This window comes from Prorops nasuta, unplaced genomic scaffold (assembly GCF_024137725.1).
Source record: "Prorops nasuta isolate Cenicafe-Biocafe unplaced genomic scaffold, Cenicafe_Pnas_1.2 PNAS00033, whole genome shotgun sequence".
NCBI lineage: Eukaryota > Metazoa > Arthropoda > Insecta > Hymenoptera > Bethylidae > Prorops > Prorops nasuta.
The window spans coordinates 838274-856491 of record NW_027116830.1 but is presented as its reverse complement, the minus strand read 5'-3'; the positions used below and the strand labels follow the sequence as shown (position 1 = coordinate 856491).

The window sequence follows — 18218 nt, the reverse complement described above, 5'->3', positions numbered from 1 at the left end:
CTCTCTCCTCTCTTGCAATCCGTGCCTGAGAACTTTTTGGTGGGCCGATCCGACAACAGCGCCGTTACGACCGGGTGTTCGCGCGAGCGCCTTGCCTCGGGGGGTGGCCCAGGGGTTTGCATTTTTACGACCCAGACACCCCCCCCCCTTTCCCTCTCCTCCTCACCAACCAACACACCTTGGCTCATCTCGCCGCAAACCACAACTACGTTTTGTTCCGCGCATCCTCCTGAAATACCTACACGACAATTTATACGAAAAGTACCCCACAGGTACACGTAAGAGGGAAACTACCGAGAAAAGAAAGAGAGACCCTCCTACGCTTCCAGCCACTTCCGGTCGTCCACGAATTTACACGAAGATTTCGCAATTTTCCATTTGTCGCTCCACTCGCCAAGCTCCTGCGGGATTTACGCTAACCTCCGCGTCCCCTTTCATCCTCTTATGTATTCTACCCATACACGTATCCCACAAATATTCCCTGACAAATTTCTCTCCCTCGGAAAAACAGGGATTAATGCCAAAACCAAATTCAAAGTCTCTCGGAAGATTCTCCAGGTGAGAGTCATTTTTTTCACATTTTTTTCTTTTGTTTACATATATATATATATATATATATATAATGTATATACCCCGAGAGAATTTAGTTAGGCGAATAAAGTAGCTCGCGCTTAAAATACAAGTTTTTAACCAATTTGCCCAGCACTCGAACGCTAATAATTCGATCGATTCGGCAACTTGGAGCACGAAGTTGCCTGAAAGCTTCCCGAAAGGAATTTCAAGTATTTAATATTATCCAGATTAAAATTTCTCCTTTCAAACTTTTCGTGTTCTTCTCCATCGTTCCAATCTCTAATAACTGACGATACTTACTTATTCCACTTGGAGCGATTGTGAGTTCTAGTTCCACCGCACCTTGCACCATCCCTCCTTGGCTTGGTTCCCTTCGAGCCAAAGAGGAATTCAATGACAAACCGAGAAAATTCTAGAAAATTTATAATCTACCAGGTCTCGAGGCTCGTCCGACGAATAAGCAAATTTTTACGAGATCTCTAGTTTTCTCAACGACTCCTATATACACAATATATATATATGGTCCTTTGTCGACTCTGCCGAAAAAAAGTCGACTAGACGACACGGTAAGAAAAGTATATATGCGGCAGTAATATGAAATTTGGCGCGGGGGGTAGCAGTACCTATATTTGGAAATCGTAAATTGAAATGGCGAGCTTTGCCAGGAGTCGTAAGTTTAAATTGGCCATCTAAGTGATATTGGTAGCTTAATCGGACAGTATCGCGAAGCAACGAAAATCTTCCAACGGAGTTATTGCCTCTCCTTTCTTCGCTAAAGCCGAGTGCAGCTAGACCCTGAGGAAACTTGGTCTGCATTCGCGTAACGAGTTATAATATCCCGCCAAGTACTTTGGCCAAACTTCTCGTCATTTAGAAGCGCGCGGCGACACCCTCGGGCAATTCCCTCTAGCCTCCAGTGCCAGAAATCGCCGAATACTTTGAACCAGCAGCAAGAAACTCTCCTACAATTTACGGAAAACCTCCTTCGTTTTGCCCCACTAGAACCTGATCGAATTTCTCCTCATCAACGACTACCCGGCCTACGGCAATCTTACTCATATTGCTCCTATCTATATATATATATATATATATATATATATATGTACTCGACGAAATCTTTCACACGATCCTCGACAACCCCCTCCACCCTCTGAATATTTCATTAATCCCGCTTTATTACATTATATTTCTAAAATTCTCCACTTTATATTTGAGAGAGCAAAAAAGAGTGCTAGGGATGATAAAGAGGCACAATTAATTACCCGAGTTATTTAAATGCTAATAACAAACAGTTTATAGGAGGGCCAAGTGCTATCAGCTTCTCGGTTGAATAGAAGTCAGCGAGACACGAAGCTTCGGGGGTTTACGTTAGAGTTTTACTTACGTATTATGACTTTCATGGGTGCTTAACCTGAACGACTCGCGATAGACCAGAAATGGTCGGAGGAGTCACTGCCAGAAATGCATTCGAGTGACTGGTTTAAGCTAAACGCTCCTCGACGTATATAATACCCTATCGCGAATTGGAAACGCATTATGGACAAATTTTGAGCCATCTCCGAGAAGACCGTGGAGCATAATGAGGCGGGGAGAAGTAGATCCGATCAAATATTTAACGATCGTGCGAAAAGAAACCAGGACTGCAGCCGGATTGTGAAGAAGAAGAAGAAGCCCTTATAACTTATCATTACTTTCTTCCGGTACTTTTACGCCAATTGATAGACCATCGAAGCAAAGTTTATCCTCCCTCAATGCCATTAATATCTCAGTCAAAACTCCTTAACAAGTTTGGCCTAAAAAGAAATCTCTCTTTTCCGCCTTATCTCTCCCATAGCGATAAAAGCCAAATTCATCCTGTTGCCCGTCGCGCTTATTCTTCGCTGACCGACCATCTCAGCCAACGAAACATTATTACCCAACGCCAATCTTAAACGTGTACACAGCTCTCTTGATTTATTATCCAACTATCGCGACGAGATCTTAGTCAGTCGAGTTCTTAACAAGTTTAGCCTGTAAGAAGCTTCGCCTAGGGTTTCCCCGACGAAGACCCGAGTCAACTGACTCTTGCAGTCTTTCCTTTGCTGCTTATTTTGTCATACCGATATGATAAAAAAGGGTTCCCTGCTGAAGAGCCGAGTCGACTGGTTCTTTCAGCCTTCCTCCGCTGTGCTTCTCTCATCGCGATATAATTAAAAAAAAGGTCACCCTGGCTGCAGAGACCAGAGTCTCAACTATGTTTCCCAGTCTTATTCCTCCACTGTTCTGCGGACATGTATCGATATAATTTTTAAAGGAGGACTCTCTCTGCCGAAGACTCGATAGTCAACTATATTTTTTAGACTTTCTTTGTTGTTTCTGTCACCAAGTGTGTCCCAGACGATAACTTAATTTTTCATCAATCGTATATAAACCCTTTACTCAATTTACTCGACACGCAGAGCAGCAACTTGTAACTTGTAATATTCCGGCTGTCCACGATTCAGCGAAGGATTGGTCGGTGAGAAAAACAAGTTAGGTTTTAATAGAGCTATACAGATTCGTCGGTTGAAGAATGTAGCGATCGCTCGGTAACGAGTGGAATTGAGATGAAATGAGTGTAGGGTGGGTCGGAGGTGGAAAAATTTGAGTAGTGTTCGCGTAGCACTCGAGTGGAGAGGGCTTGGAAGGTGCGCGTGGCTGGATCGGCATTACCGCAGCTGAGAATTACACGGAACGATGCGGTGGGTGAGAGAGATGGAAGCGGCGGCAGAAAATGAGTATATATACAGGAGCAGCTAAAAAGGGAATCCGAACTGCGGGGAAAGTTGAGCTCAACCATGCGGAAGTGGTAGGGGAGGGGGGGGGGGGGGGGTGAGCTGGAAACAGGAAAGCGAACGAGGGCCAGGAGCGAAAGGGCGAGGTTTGGCTTTGCAGGACGGAAAGCCTTGCAAATTTACCTTGGCCGGCATTGTATGCCAACCGGGGAACTGCAATCAGGCATCCTAATTAACTAGTCAAACATCGTCGCGTAATACCACTCCCATTATTAAAATGACAACGAAAAAAATCCCCCCTCATCCCCACTATCCCTGAAATCTCTCAAGAACATTCTCCCTAACGCAGAGGTACCTTGGCGATCTTTCACGCTCGGACGCGATCTTTGTCGCAGAAATTTTCATCCCTCGCCTCTCACCCCCCTCCCCTCAGGCTATTTTGAAATTCTAAATCACGGGGTGTAATTATGCGAAAAGTAGGAGAGTTTCGCAGCGGTATATTTCACAGTTAATAATACTCCCCGGCGGAAAGGGGCGTTTTTATCGTTGATGGAACAAGAGATAGCGCGTCCTTTTTTTCCCGGATCGAGAATATAAGGACGAGGAACGTCATAAGCATGCCTGACGTTTGCTCGGTGGATGAATGCGAGACGTAACTGCTTGGCTGCTGGATGATTCCGGCTAGCAGTTATAGAGCTGACGTAATATCGGCTGGCATTTGACGTCTCGCGGACGTGCGGAGCGTGTCCGGAATCTTCAGGGTAAAGCGGCACTCTCTCTCTCTCTCTCTCTCTCTCTCTCTCTCTCTCTCTCTCTCTCTCTCCACCCTCCACACTCATAAAGATCGATACGGTACCCGAGGCTTTTCAGATTTGTGCGCCATTCAATATTACCAAACTGCCGAGTTTTCTTCTCAATCCGGCCGATTAGCCAGCGATCGTTCCCCACTAAACTTTTCCGCTTATTAATTTTTTGTTGGCCGCGCCAAGTCCGCCGATCTTACCTCAACTTTCTCACCGCCACTTATCCCGCGGGATGAACGCAAAGTCCCGAAGTTTTCTCCTCCATAATTGATGCTTCGTGGCTTCTCGAGGAGAGCATGGCAAGTTTTTTTCTCCCCCCCCCCCCTCCCACTCCGAGCGGCGCACTCTCGACGAAATCAATCGCTGCTGTGGATAATTGATTGAGTATATACTATATATCTATATATATTTATATCCATGGTCGTTTGACTTCTCTCTCTCTCTCTCTCTCTCTCTCTCTCTCTCTCGCGCGCGCGCCCCTTTAAAAACGAGAAAGGAATTTTTCTATTTTCGATCATTGGAGAAAGGGGAGTATAATTTGAAGCAAGTCAATTTAATGATTTAGGGCGAGTAGGTAGGGGTGGGGGAGGGGGGGGGGGGAGGACGAGAAACGTGGAGAATCCCCGAAAGAAAATCAGGCTCGATAATAAGGTTGGGGGAGAGAGCGGAGGATTTTCATGGTAGCGAATTGGAATCAGTTGGCGAATCGGCTAAAAGGATTTGGCTGGTGCGGGGATCAAGTTGGGAACGGGCAATGAGGAGTCGTTGGTGTTCGTCCTGGAGGTTATGAGAACCGTCCAGCAGCGATGACCTCCTTTCTGCCGGTATTATTCACGAATTTCCCGACTTTCCAGAAGGATGCGTCGGCCCGGCGAGGGGCCATCGCGATAAAACATCGGAAACTGGCGAAACTCCGCTGTAATCTTGCCGGCGATGTTTTACCCCACAGCCGGCACATGGAAAACGACTCTACCGCTCTCGTGAAAGTGTGCAAGATTCTACATACGCGCGCACACCGATACACCGAAACTTTGTCCATTTCCACAAAGACGAGTTTCCCTTGACGGACTCGCGCTACGATTTTCCTCTGTGTGTGGACACCGACCAACACTGTAAAACTTTCAGCAATTTTCTCCTCCATTCAAATACACGTATACATACACGCACACATACACTTGTAACGAGATCACTTGTATTTGTCTTGCCACAAGGCGAAGCTTCTATTTCTCTTAATGAACGCAGCACCCTCATCCCTGCTCTGAATAAATACGTCGAGAAATTATTCTTATATAATTGCTGCTTCCTAGCCAAACAACACAATATATTTCTTAAAAGCGTCGAGTGGAGAAAAAGAAACGGCGAGAGAATAATTCCTGACTCCTGAGAGAAATGTTCCGGAGATTACGTGTTGTTACAAGTATTGGGAGTCTCGAGACAAGTTGCTTCGTGTTGGCGAAATTACGGGAGAAGAAAATTCGTCGAAACAGTAAAACAGATGCACGTGTTACACCGAAACTCTCTCCGTGATTGTGCCTTTAACAAGGTTGGCCCGAGCCTTAATACTGTATTGGTGAATGAGCTCTCGTGTAGGAGTTCGTCATACGTGGTTGAAAGTTCTCCGTGAGGATTTTCCATGTGTCGGTGAGGGTCCCCTTGTTCGTGGCCGAATCCTCGTAAAGTTCCGAGGGATATCGCGCCAGCGATTAGACCCTCGTTTCGAGAACTAAATTTCCCGTGGCCCACACACATCCGCGCAAATATCTTTCCAGATCGGAGAGCCGCAAGGATGGTGTTTGTTCGAGGCAGAGGGAGAGGGGGAGAGAGAGAGAGAGAGGGATGGAGATGGAGAGACTCTCTAGGACACGTGACGCCAAAGTTGGGCGATTTTTCCTAGCTGAGAAGCAGACGTGCGTCAAGGCCACCAGTGCCTCGAACGACGTATAATTTAGCCGACCCAAACCGGAAAGTAATCTACCCCTATCTCACCCCCTTCCCACTCCTCTCTCTCTTTCTCTTCGTCTCCCCTCCCCCCTTATCCATCCCAATGAGAAGGAAAATTCTGATTTGTATTCGCGATTCTCGCTTTTCTCGAATTTCCCAAGCATCTCCCTTGTTTTCTCTCGTTTTGGAATAATTTCAACGAGTACCTAAATCACTTCAGCGTTAACAGGAATTTATGATCCTGGTCGGTTATCCCAGGGGCAGTAGCAGCAGTGGTGCCTTTAATTCCAGGTAGGAAATGCAGATGCACGCTAGCAGTACGCGAGCATTGGTCGAAAAATACGTCTCTCCGGTGGCTCATTCGGCCAAGGACACTTTTCAACCTTGACGACAGCTCTCTCTTACATATATATATATATTTATATATATATATACCTATACACACACACTATATCCAGTTCTTTATCAACGGAAGTTACGGAAAAATCTGAATATAATCAAAACGAAGAAGAAATAAAAGAAAATTAGAAAAAACCATAACTGTATATACAGAATAATAGCAATAATAAAAGAAAAAAATGTAAAAGAAACTATAACAAGAGAATAGAGAAAAGAAACAATGTAAAAAACTAGGTAGTATTTCCACCGAAAGATAGATATTTTGAGGACGATCCGTGATGAAAAAAAAAGAGAGAAAAAGTTATATATATATATAGGAAAATAGAGTAAGAGATGCGACAATAGAAAAGTGCGACGATACAAAATGGACGCTCCTCTGGAAGATTAAAGTGCGCCAATGGGCTGAGGGAGGGAATGCCAGGAATAGAGAGTCGAGGGATGGGGGTAGCGTTAAAATTAAAATTGCGCAAAAAGCCGTCCAAGAACAGACGAGTATCCGGGGCTGTAATTTAAAAGCATCTCCTGGGACTGGTAGGAAAGACTTTACCTGTTATCCGCCTGTTAGTGAGTTGGGGTAGCGAAATCTATGTGAGGGAAGAGGGAAGGGGGAGGGGGGGGGGGCGTCCGCTCCAATTACCTGAACGATTTTCCAACCGGTGACAACCGATAGGCGAACGACGACGATAGGAATCGCGGAAACAAGCAGGAAATGAATTCCCGTAAGCAGGATTAGTCGAGCGTTCTCCTCATCCCATCGACAACCCTGCAGGATCGTCCGACTAGATAATCCAATGACGTTTTATTTTCTCAACTCCTCCATTATATTTCTCGTCGACGAGTCCTCTACCCTTCCCCACGATTCCACCCCCCCCCCCCTCCGCTTCTCTCTTCCTCTATCGATTTCAAAAGTGCAATTTTGAACCTTCCAACTTTCGTCGAATTTATTCCAGTCGATAATAGCGCCATTCGCAGTCCTTATTAGCAGGATTTATGTATTTACATTGGGCCCAGAGTATTCGAGTTTATTACATTGCGAGAGAATCCATTTGCCAGAGGTTCCTGGCGTGCAGGATAATTGTAGTTTCAGAGAGGAGAGAGACTCTAATCTTTGGGTATTATTCATCTGAGAAAGATCAAACAGAGAGAAGAGCGAGAGTCGAATCCGGGGGATTCCGAGTGGAGACTGATTATCTCATTGAAACAGAGGCAGTGGCGGAGTATAAACAGGGAGGAATTTTCGAGCTGTTCCCGAGGCTTGACTCCTTTGCGGCTGAGCCATCCCGGGGAATATGGAGAGACGGGACGCGATAGGGATCAGCGACGGTTTCAACGTTGGTTTAATGCATAAGCAAACTGGCCTGGCGCTATGGGCGCGTTCGGGATTACCTCGACCTAAGTACACAACTTCCTCTCCAGCTTGACTCGTATCCCGCACGATTTCCGATTAGCCCTATAATCGCATTTCTGAAACTCTGTCAAACAATTATGAAACTTTCGCACGAAAAAGAATAAGCTGAAAAAACGGCTGAACGATGCGCGAGTCCTGTACAGGTGTGCTTTTAACATCTCAGGTCCAAGGCAAGAACGTTTCGAAGGGTCTGAATTTCTAGGGAGATCTTCGTATATACCTAGCATATACTATATAATGAACATTTTGGGTATAGGAAACACAACAAGTGGAGAAAGCAACTAAACGATACACAGGTCCTGTACAGGTGTGGTTTTAACATTTAAGGCCCAAAGCAAGAAGATTTCGAAGGGCCTGAATTTCTAGGGAGATCTTCGTGTATACCTATAGCAAATACTGTATATGATGATCATTTTGGATATAGGAAACACAACAAGTGGAGAAAGCAACTAAACGATACACAGGTCCTGTACAGGTGTAGTTTTAGCACCTCAGGTAAAAACTAAGAAGATCCCGAAAAGACAGAATTTCTGGTGACCCCTATATATAGCATACACTATATAACACGCGACTCGGGTACAAGAAGTAACAAGTTGAAAAAGCAACTGAACGATGTAGGTCCTGTACAAGTGTAATTCTAGCACCTCGGGTCTCGAGCAAGAAAATTTCCAAGTGGCTGAGTTTCGCGAGACACACACACACACATTCACACGCAGTGTAAATACTATATATAATGAGCATCTCGCGAGAGTTCTGATTAAATCGAGTTTAATCCTCTCGCAGTAATCAGTCGACTGATTGTCCGGCGACTGGAGCTCGGAGGTCGGCGCTTCGCGTCCCGGGAACTCGACGGGAACGAACGGGAAGCCAGAGTGAGATCTATGCTCCATATCCGCGCGTTATTTGTATGCCGACTACTGTCGCCCGGACAGAACGTGTACCCACTACCAGATTAGAGGTACACTGGACCTCCCGTAATATTCGATTCACGACACCGAGCGATTCCATAAATTAGACGCGTAGCCACAACCGAAGGACCGACCTCTCCCTTGCCATTTCAATTTCCGCCTCTTCGCCTCAAATCAAAACAGTTTTCAGCCAAAGTCCGCTGTTTCATTCAATCAACTCTAGCTTATTCAATTATACTATAGTTTGCCTATTTGTTTGTTTACGGTCCACGCAGTGAAATAAATAGCTTTGAAAGTGAGGAGGGAGGGAATGGGGGGGGGGGGGGGGAGAAGAGAGGCCATGAAAATTGATCGAGGGATCCATCGATTATATATATATATATAACGAATCTCTGCAACTACGCAGTGTTCCGCTACTATAACTATTCCCAGTGGCTTCCGGTTGGTCGGCGCGTTTCTAGTTGGCCGTATTGTCTCACGCACGCCTCGATTAATCCTCGAGCTAATAGAGTTTCACGTGACCACATTACTGGCCCTCTGCGAAAGCCGAGCCGACCATAATCGCCGGGCCAATTGAAGCCACACGACACTCCCAACTGCTTGCCAAGCCCACCGCCGCTATTTCATACAGGATACACTATATTATATATATATTGTCTTTTCATTATATAATCTCGCCCAAGACACCAACTTCTCCTAATTATATCCCATATGCTTGATTTAGAGTGCGTTACTCTACCCGTGCACAGATGCCATAGTGTCGTTCTTGCGACGAATCCCAAACTTTCCACTTGCCCCATCGAGTTCCGTCCAATACGTTATTTCATACTATTCGTGCTTTTCATCTCAGTTTACGATTAACCATAGTGTATTGCTTGGAACATCGTACGACGAGTTAATAAACGCTTTCATACGTTGAATAAACTCGTCATCCGTAAAACGTGCGCGTTAATAAACGAGAAACGAGGTAAAACGATTAAGGTTTTCTGTTTTTTCAAGAGCGGTTCTGTTCCATAGTCGTCGCTTTACGGGATTTCTCGTGGCTCTGATTAATTTCACACTCACTCTTAGAATCCTCGTTTTATACTAATATTTTTTCATTTTTTCATTATCGAACATGTTTTATTCGATGCATCCAATGCGTTACTTTTTCATATTTGTTACACACACATTTACGTAATTTCGCGTGGCTCCGAAAAGCGCTGCTCCATAACATTATATATATATATATATATATATAAATATATACAGTGATAATGATAAGAGAAAAGCTCGCAATGGAGTTGAAATTTGTCGAGGTTTTATCCGTGGCTTGTAAATCATCTGGTTTATCCTGATTTGAATTTTGGTAGATTTCGGATCGTCGAATGGTTCCGTCTGGTGGAAGGAGCAAATATCCCATAGCGTTCCGCCAAATGCAAACAATTAGACTGGCAAGTCGAGCGGGCCAATCGAGTGACTGATTGTGTTCGAGAGAGCCGCCTAAAAGGAGAGCTGTGTATACATATATATATATATGTATATACGAAACAAGCAGAAGGCGTAATCGCGAGGAATGATTCGATTAGAGGCTGTCTCGCTTGCATTTCGCATTATAAGCGTCGGCTCGGGCGTCGCGACGCCCTTTTTTGTTTTGAAAAATAATTACACCGTCCAATCGAATCCGCGGGAAAAGTTGTCGGATTCGTTCGTATACAGAGTGGACGGCGCGAAATGGAAAAACACAAATAAATAAATTGCCGGAGGAAAAATAGCGTATATTATATTACCAGGAGGCAGCGATGCATTCGCGTATCAAACAAGCTAATGGTATTTTCATTCGCGAGAAATACAAACCTGCGCACTTTTTCCCCGTCAGATCCATTAAGATTATTAACTACGCCATCGCGTTTCTAAGCAAACTGCTATAGAGTGAGAGAAAGAAAAATAAATACCCGGCGTATATGCGTAAATATTTATTTGCACCGGGCAAACAGGGAGAGAAAAATGGCCGAAAATGACGGAGGAAAAATTTGACGATGTCGGGGGAAAATGGATTGTGCGATAGCTCGGACTCATTAAGGGTAGTTTTAGCGCGCAATGACTCGAGTAATTAAGGGAGAATACGCGCTCGTTAATGATATCGGCAGATAAATCGTTTAAATTATACCTCTTTGCTAATTATAGACAGGACCGGATTTACCGTTGCGTGATCTGTAATGCGCCAAATTAACAATAGTCCAGCGTTGTTAATTATGCAAATATAATTAGACTTTTCGTGCCAGCAATTTTACACGTGGAAAACTTTAGAAAGTCCGCGTGTGCGGCTATTCTCTCCTCCCCCTAGCGAGTTTCTCCGTTATAAGGTAAATGCTGTTCGTACTATATATATATATATATGTATAGTGGAATCTGGGAAAAATGGCGCGATACGATCTGCTTAATTAATTTTAACAAAGATGTAATATAGTTTTTCGTTAGGAATTTAATTTAACGTACGATTAATCATGGCGTGGCTCTTGCTAGATTTCGCGGATATTATACGAGCGTGTTATTATATATATACCGGCTGCTTATATATCCGTCAATTATCAAAATATGCCGGTAGCCGGAGCTCGTAACTGCACGGCGCGACAGAGCTAATTACTACACGGATCAAGAGTGACTAAGCGTTAAAAAGTCTAGTGGAGAGCGATCGACGCGAGCCCGGCGCGTTATTCATCTGTAATTAATACAGGAAATCGGGACTGATCGTAATGAAGCAGAAAAAATTGTATTAACAATTGACAGGACTGATTGCAGCTTTTGCCGCGTGCATTCGTTAGCATTTGCAATTTTAGCAGCTAATAGCCCAATGAATTTAATAATAATGCGATTTAAATGACTTGTTGATGTATGCGCGTTAGTTTTCCCACCGATTTAATATCCCTGATTGCAATCAAGTACGCATAATTGATTATTCATTAATCGTGTAGCAATCACAGAACTGTCGCCATTCTTTTTCCTGCCAACTGCAACCCCTCTTCCTTTTTCACCCCCAGGAATTCGGTCTAATATTCTTTCCATCGAATGAAACGCTCGCGAAAATCTGCAACGTCTCGCGAAGTAAGATTTTCAAATTAAAGCGAGGGAGAGAAACCACGAAAAGTACAATCGTGGAGGAATTTAGCTTGGGGATTTCGGGGAAATGTTTCCGGAGTGTCTGGAACAACAGGGAGACGTAGGTAAAAATGGGAATAAGTGAGTTGGGAGAGGAAAGGTGGCAAAATAATTGCTAATATTTTTCAGCAAACTGGTCTGCTTTGCGAAAAGGGCGAATACGTCTGGAACTGACCTGGAAGGGTGAGAGGGAGAAAAGTAAGAATTCCCCACGGAAACTCCAGCGCATTGTTTCCAGTCATTATTCACTCGTGCCACTTTTCAAGGATGCAAAGTGCGAAATGCCACTCGCTTTGTCTCGGAAATTTTCACATCACCTCGTGACACGTATTGCGCGACGCTGCTTCGGGAGGGGTGCCGTTTATGACCTAGCCTAACCTACCCTGCCTTGTCTTCCTCCCGCCCTACGCGTGTGCACCGCGGGCTCCAACAAAAATCTTTCCCCGGTCGAAGCAAGAAATATTTTTCTCAGTCAAAATTTTCTGACGCAACGCGACGATATAGTTTGCGATCGTCGATTGACATCGAACGACGTTGAAACCATCGGAAACGATTTTCTTATTCCTCATCCAGAATTTCAGTGGCAAAAAGTGAGAAATTGATCATATCGAAGGCAGGACTGTGGTTTCCTTGGAAAAGCCCTATATAAGCGACGCTCGTTTTTAAGGCGTTCAGGTGCACGCGTCCGTTAATTGCAGCTCCGAATGACCAGCGATTCGCCCGGACTGGAAATCTATCGAGCAGTGTGCCAGATAGTCGACCTCGTTTCTTTCCTGCCTCTCCCGCGCCATTTGTCTTCGCAGAGTGCTCCAACAAAATCATAAAACTTTTAGCCTATACAGTCGCGAAGAACTGCTACTACACATCAGCCGAAAAGAAACCTATTCCCCCATATAGAGAGTATTCCACGATGGCCGAACAAATGTACGCGTACCTGAATTTTAATAAGCACTTTCGACAATTTTCCTCGGAATACTGCAAACGAGTCTCGAGGCTGCTGCATAAAACGTATCTTACTAGTAATTACAGCATCGTATAACGCACTCTTTATCCTTTTCACCTTATATATACATATTACACTCTGCTACAGTGAAATATTCTCGATATGTAATGAAAATCTGAAAAAGAAATTCGAGGCAAAATCGGTAAATGTTCTATCAAAGTGGAAGCCTCGAGTGTCCATGCAGGGTAGTTTACGATTCCTGCTGGATGAATTTTCCTCCCAACGGAGACGATAGCTTGTTTGCACAGGCTTCGGATCGCGGAGGGATCGAGATTCGTGTAAAGCCGAGTAGAAGCAAAGCGACGATCGGAGCAATAAGGCTTGCTTTTGGAAAATCATTTCGTCGAATAATAATAGCGGAGCGAGGCAGCAGGGGGATTATTATAGGTGTCCCTTTTGTAATTCTATATCCTTCCTCATCATCAATCTCCTCCCACGATTTGCAAAGACTGCTTCTCCCTATTTCCGGTCCAAGGGACGTCAGTGGTAACGGTATGACTGTGTGAATTCGACCAAACTAATCATCGCTTTAATTGCATCGAAGGACCAATGAGACGCGAGCACGAGCCATTCAAACGCTAATTATAATTCGCCAAGCTCATAGAGCGCGCAGTAGCCGAGCCAACTTGCCGCATTCATGCCTGTTCCACGCTGGCTTGGCAAAGCCGTTAATAGATCTTACCGGTTGGCACGAAATTGCCAACCGTGAGATTCTCCCAAAACTGTGTTGACTGCGTGCGAACATTTCCATTCGTTTGTCTGGCTCAACCTGGCCCGAGTTTCGGCCGTCCATTAGCAGCAACCGTCAAAGCCTGCAAATCGGAAAACTTGACCACTCGATTCCTTCGAGCCTCGATTATTCGGAATTCCACCCCCTGTGACACCGCGATGACACTCTCCGATAAATCCACCGAATTCTCTTTTTCTCCATGTCCATAACGAATCCACTGCTGTCAGGTGTCAAGCTTCGTTAGCCACGATCAAACGCTATCAAAGATACAAAATTCTCATTGAACACTGCGCGAAAAATCCCTGATAAGCCCCTATGGAAAATTCCTCGTTCGATCGGTTTGAAGATTTAACGACGATTTTTCCATTGATTTGTTCGTACGAATTATTATTATTATTATTTGTGACATTTCTCCAGTAAATCCTGAGAAATATATTTCAGCTATATATATCGCAACCCCGAACACTATTTTCGCCTAGAAATATTATAGCGATTAATGTTACGTGGTCCACAGTATAGACCCTCGCACATGTATATATATATAGACTAGTCGATTGTTGGATGGCAGGTTGCTTTCAGAGCTTAACACCAGGATGGGGGTGATTAGTGTTTAGATTGCATGGACGAATCAAGGGAGAAGATTAACGCTTAATCGATGATGGTTTACAGAGCGTTTACAACCTGCTTGGGGAAACCTTGTCGAGGCTGCAGCAATACGCGGAGGCTGAGAGGTGGTTTCAGGCGAGCTTGGCCAGCCAGCCTGATCACGTACCGGCACACATCACTTACGGAAAACTTCTGGCTAGAAACGTAAGTATATATACTCGATCCTCGTTCGCGCTCCTATACCACCACTGCGATATCTCCGAGCACTAAAAACTGTATTATATATATATATATAGTATATAGCAGTCCTTTTCTACCTTCCTGCAGACTCGCATCTTTTATATAGGTTCTCTTGGATTCCATTTGAGGGAAAACTCGAATAATCGCGAATCTTAAGTGTCGCGCTGCTCTCCAAAAGGGATTCGAGAGAGATCTAATAATAGCGAATCTTAAATATCGCTCCTCTCCAAAGAGTATTGGAGTAGCATTGGATGGGAGTGGAGAGGCAATATCGGGATAAAATCATCGTGATTTCTCGCGACAATCGAATCTTGTATCGAGCTGCTTTAATCAATGGGCGACAAGGAACGTCCGATTTCTGGCAAGATCAAACGATTCTCGACCTTCCAAGCTCCACGCTGCGTTTAAGCCGATTTTCGTTATATTCGCGATCGCTTTGTACTCCCAAGAGACTCTGGTTTGTCATTCAGGATTTATCTCCTGCTTCTCGGAATACGCTAGTGCAAGTGTAATATATGACGAACAATGTTATTCGTGTACCAATTACTATATTTCTTTGCGAATTAAAAACACTGTTAATTTCGAGCGAGTATTTCGTAAAGAGAGGGATTGCTTTGTTCGCGTTAAAATGATCGAAGACTCGAAGCGTGGGTTCTCTATATATATATATATAGTGATAGGTTTGAAATAGGAGTATTCTGTGTCCGAAATTAGTGAAGGTAACTTGATAGAAGAAGTTTAAAGGGGGGGAGGGGGCGGGGAGGGGAGGCAGTGGAATGGATTCAGTATATATTATATGGATTTCATATTATTATTATATATATTGAAAATGATTGTCGAGGGATGGGAAAGGGGTAGGTTGGAAATAAGTTTGGTAGAATTGTTGGGTTAAAAGTTGAGGCGAGAGCCGGGGGCAGGAATCCAGAATCCAGGATGGCCTTTCTTCTCAAGTAGATTGAATTCTCGAGAGCTTAACGTCGTTTATCGTTTCTTTTGCAGTCCAGCCGCGTCCTGGAGGCCGAGAGATGGTTCCTGAGAGCCCGTAGGTTGGCGCCCGACGACCCGAGCGTGCACCATCACTACGGTAGGTGCACCGGAAGCCCTACTAATTACCAGACGAGGTCTCGTCGTCCTGGATCCGGCCATAGACGAGTCCCGGCCTGGCCGCTTTGCTCGCTTCTGCTTCATCCCTTGCAATCCTTCTTCCCTCCCCCCTGCCCCTCCCCCCGCCCGTCCACTTTCCCGCACCAACACCTCCGACTAAAACCAAATAAGCCCTGTCCTTCTTAAAGCGGATCAACTAGACTCTCTTTAAAAGCCAGAGCGATACAAAGCCTTTTCCAGGATTAATTCGTTTATCGAAAGTTCACCGCATCGTACTGTATTTTTTACACAAAGGTGGCGAGCTTGACGCGAAAGGGATCAAAGGTTTATTTTAATGCAAATCGAGTTACAACTGTACGCGTTTATTAAGGAACAAGGAGAAGGAGGATTGTGTCGAGGTTGCTCAAAAATTTATCACCATCGATTCGGAAACTTTCACCAGAACTATACGTATATATATATATATATATGCTGTAGTGTACACAGGCTTGTCTTTTGAATCACGCTTTGAAGGGAAATGCGCGTAAACTCTGTGCTTCAACGTACCTATATCAGCGACCAGTTAAAATCGACTTTTAAATTCCATTCGATGTCGGAGCCTCGATAAATTCAATTCAAGAGTCACTCCTCCTTGCTTCGCTATTTCGAGCCACGGACACGCTTCTGTCCGCCCTATTGGCGAACCCTAATAGAGTCACCCAACGGAAAACCAATCATTCGGTACTGTCGATCAGGCTTCTGGCCCGCGCTTTTTTGCCCAACGAGATTTTCAATCTTCCAAATCCTCTCCTCTCTCTTGGAATCTTATGACCCTATTAGACAAAAGAAACAAGTAAATCTATATATTCAGAGTCCCAAAGAACAATAGACGCACGAATATGTTAAAAATTACTGTTTTTGAGTACTTTAGAAAACTGCTGCGTGATTAAAATTCTGTGACCTTGGGAAGTACCCTTAAGGTCATGCCAAGGTCACGTATGTATTTTTAAAGAAGCTCTTATTATTTATCACATATTCTACGTAGTTTATCCGAAGAAATTTCCGAAACATCTTATGAATATAACATTTAATCCCAGACATTTACCAGATATATGGATTTGAAATTGCCCAAAGGTGTATAAGGTTTGGCCAAAGGGATGTGCTCGACCTTTACCCACACACTCTCAAATTAACTCACCCACGTATAATTTTAAATTCAAATACCTGATAAACGCTTGGATCGAATGTTAAACTCATAAAGTGTTTTGGAAAGTTCTTTATAGATAAACTGTATTAAAATATGAAAGAAAAACAAATGTATCATCGCTTAAAAAAGAAATCATTGTGAAATTTATATTACCTTCAAGGTCGTACAATTTTAATCACAAGACAGTTTATTTTGTAACCTAGTATTTTATTCGCTTCTTATTTAGTCAATTTTCCAAAGTTATATCCACTTTACGTAGTATACCATAGAAAATTGACCTTTGACCGCACGAAAATTGACTATAATCGATAACCTTTGATAGAGGAAAGAAAATAAAAGAATCTGTGTTGGTTCTGGGGCGCAGGTATGTTTCTAGCGTCGCAGGGTCGATTGGCGGAAGCGGCTAGCGAGCAGCTGCGCGCAGCGGAGCTTTCAAGGTCGGACTACGAGCTTGCAGTGGCAGCAGCTTCCGCGTTGCGTCAAGCCGACAGGAAAGAGGAGGCCGAAGGCTGGTACAAGCACGCGGCGAGCCTGAGGCCTCAGGAGGCCCGCAGTCACACAAATTTAGGAGCGATTCTCCACCTGAACGGGAAGTACAAGCAGGCAGCAGCCGCCTACAAGGAAGCCCTGAAGCTCCAACCTGGCGACGCAACGACCATCACCAATCTTCACAAATTGGCAGCCCTGCTGGCGTGACCCGAGCGACCGCTCTCTTCTTGTATCATACCACCAAGCCCACCACTTACGTGTCCTCATCCAATCCCCGAAAAACCTGACTCGACGTTCGTTTGTATCTGTCGGTGAACGCGTCGCAGTCATCGCAAAAACTCTCCGGGCTCTCGATAAACTTTTATCATCCAATACCGAGGTTTTTTCTATGACTGCGACACGAGACACCAACTCGTGTCGCCTGCTATGGTATGTAAAGAATAAAGCTTCCTTTATTTTTCTCTACGGACTTTTGCTCGTTTCATTCATCCCTATATATATATATATATGTATATCCGGTCACTATAACAGGTGAGTATAATTATATGTATATATAGTTTTATTTTATATCAAAAGCTGCATATATTCTTCAAATAATTTCCATCCGAGTCTTTTCACCTTAAAATTCATCCGAATCGATACTCTTCGACCGAAAGAGAGAGAGAGAGGAATATACTTTCCTCGCCATTCCTTTGCGCCAGTTATTAAATTGCGCAAAATCCACGATCACCCTGCGAGCTGCTGATAAAATCTTGCTGGAATGAAAAAACTTGGACAAATAACGGTATATCGTAATGGGAGAAACAAGGCGCGCGATGCATTTATTCATAAAAGCGTCTGAAACGTAGAAACGCGCGACGATCCTGCTAAGTTTTGGTAGTAAAAAGAAATGTTTATCGAGAAAGTTCACGGTGGAGAAAAATATTCAGGGAGTTTG

The 18218-nt window shown here is 44.2% G+C and overlaps 1 protein-coding gene across 3 annotated transcripts in view; it reads left to right on the top strand.

Moving 5' to 3' along the window:
* The window catches only part of LOC136783236 (protein O-mannosyl-transferase Tmtc2-like), a 148237-nt gene extending 130493 nt beyond the window's left edge, over positions 1 to 17744 (top strand). For all 3 annotated transcript variants that reach the window (XM_066743203.1, XM_066743202.1, XM_066743204.1), the window contains exons 8-10: positions 14326 to 14466; positions 15502 to 15586; positions 17157 to 17744. In XM_066743203.1, the coding sequence (XP_066599300.1) occupies positions 14326 to 14466; positions 15502 to 15586; positions 17157 to 17488 (558 nt within the window). In that variant the 3' untranslated portion in view covers positions 17489 to 17744. The remainder of the gene's footprint in view (positions 1 to 14325; positions 14467 to 15501; positions 15587 to 17156) is intronic.
* The last annotated feature ends 474 nt before the right edge of the window (positions 17745 to 18218 follow it).